The 1907-nt window shown below is 34.0% G+C and overlaps 1 protein-coding gene across 1 annotated transcript in view; it reads right to left on the reverse strand.

The window, feature by feature from the left end:
• Positions 1 to 1907, reverse strand: part of LOC106870542 (cytochrome P450 2B4) — a 16096-nt gene that overhangs the window by 4743 nt on the left and 9446 nt on the right. The window contains exon 5 of the mRNA XM_014916665.2: positions 483 to 619. Coding sequence (XP_014772151.1) covers positions 483 to 619 — 137 coding nt within the window. The remainder of the gene's footprint in view (positions 1 to 482; positions 620 to 1907) is intronic.

Genomic DNA, 1907 nt, shown 5'->3' on the forward strand with positions numbered 1-1907 from the left:
TATATATATATATTGAGAAAAAAGTCGTCAGAATTTTGGAAAAAGCCTTTTATTTCTTTATTATTATTGGCGCTTTCGTTCCTTTCTAGAACTTTTCAAATAAAATTTTGTGAATGTACAAACAGCTTGTTCATTTATATAAAACAAATGTTTTGGGGGGTTTTGTTTAGAAGAGAACATGGTCTTTTTTTTTTTTTTTGCTGAGGTTCCATGACAATGGAGTTGGATAGAAAGAAGTATAGGTAGGTAGATAGGCTGATGGATAGATAGATAATCAGACAGAAAGACAAATGAGTAGAGGGAAAGAGAGAGAGGGAAAGAGAGAGAGAGAGAGAGAGAGAGAGAGAGAGAGAGAGAGTGATACATACATACATAGAAATACAAACATGCACACACACATATGAAATATCGAGAAGGGCAGTGAAAATAACATTCATTGTTTTACATTGCTATTTGTAATATGGAACATATAAAAAATTTACCTGTTCAATTTCTTCTCGACATTTGCTTTGTATATCAGGATATTTGGCCATGAAGAGAAAGGCCCAGGTAAGATAGGTACCAATTGTATCTGTTCCACCCGTAAAGACATCTAAAATTGTTCCAAACATACTCGCGTCTTGAACGCAGTAATAATAATTAGATTTTAAAACTTGTGTATAGTTATAGGAAACAGTATATAAATTAACAACTAGAATAATAACACTTCAAAGAATAAAAGAGAAATATAAAATAAATAATTTTGTACAAAGCAGCATTGGGCGAAATATATTTGTTCGGGTATAATCCGACGTGATAAGACCAATCGCTGCTAGAATAGCCGCAGGAGAAAATTCTCCACCTATATTTGTGCAACTAAATATTTTGTTTTGGGTTGTATCATAGGATGCATGTGTTTCTGTGTCTTGAATGAATGAGTTAGTTTCCGTAGCAGACGAAATGAGCTTACGCAGAAACGCGTTCATAACTCCTATCCCAAAATAAAAAGGTGCATTTACATAAGTCAAAATGGAAATTTACTTTTTACTGCGACTGTTCCTAGAGCGATAGTCCTTACCACGTCCAATTTCACTCGAATGTGTTAAACATGACCTTACGAGTATATATGAAGACAGAAAAATATATTAAAGTGTCATCAGCTACAACTTGTTTAATATTGATTACGAAGATGTACTTGCTTAGCAAGTGTTTTGATGTGAGCTCGTGTGCTGAAACTAAAGCGATTGCAGCGTGGAAGATATGAGATGGCGATTCAGCAACACACAAAGGCCGTCAAAATAACATAAAACAATATTAGTAATACTAGCAGAAAGACCGTCTTCCGGGCGGTTTTCTGATACCTCTTGATCATATTTTCACATTTGATTCCCATTTCTAATAATTTTGATATTTTACGACTAATTATTTCTTTGTATTGCTTTCATTATTTTATCAGTCATGATCTCTCTTTTTTTAAACAAACATCATGGTAGTCCAACAATAGAGGGAGAAGCAGTTTGTCAAGTTTTACCCTCCCCTCAAAGCAACATAGAGATTTCAATTCAGCAGCCCATCTGTGAGTTTTGCAGAGTGTATGAGAAAGAGAGAGAGAACATTGCAAACAATGAATGAAATAAACATGAAATGAAAAATCGTATAAATAAAAGGCATTACAACAGATGTATATGCCCTACCCGACTTTGTTGCCGCATAACATCCATAAAAATGGATACTTTTTAACAAAATTTTCTACAAATACCGCATAGATGTTGTGGCGTCAGAGTATTTAGGGATTTATGGGAAAGGATCTTTGTGAGGGGGTGGAGGGAGGAGTTTCAGAAAATTCACACGATCTGACTTTAATTATCCCTCATAAAATTCAGGAAAATGGGTATCTTTTAATAAAAATTTATACAAATCCCTTTCAA

This window comes from Octopus bimaculoides, chromosome 11 (genome assembly GCF_001194135.2).
Source record: "Octopus bimaculoides isolate UCB-OBI-ISO-001 chromosome 11, ASM119413v2, whole genome shotgun sequence".
NCBI lineage: Eukaryota > Metazoa > Mollusca > Cephalopoda > Octopoda > Octopodidae > Octopus > Octopus bimaculoides.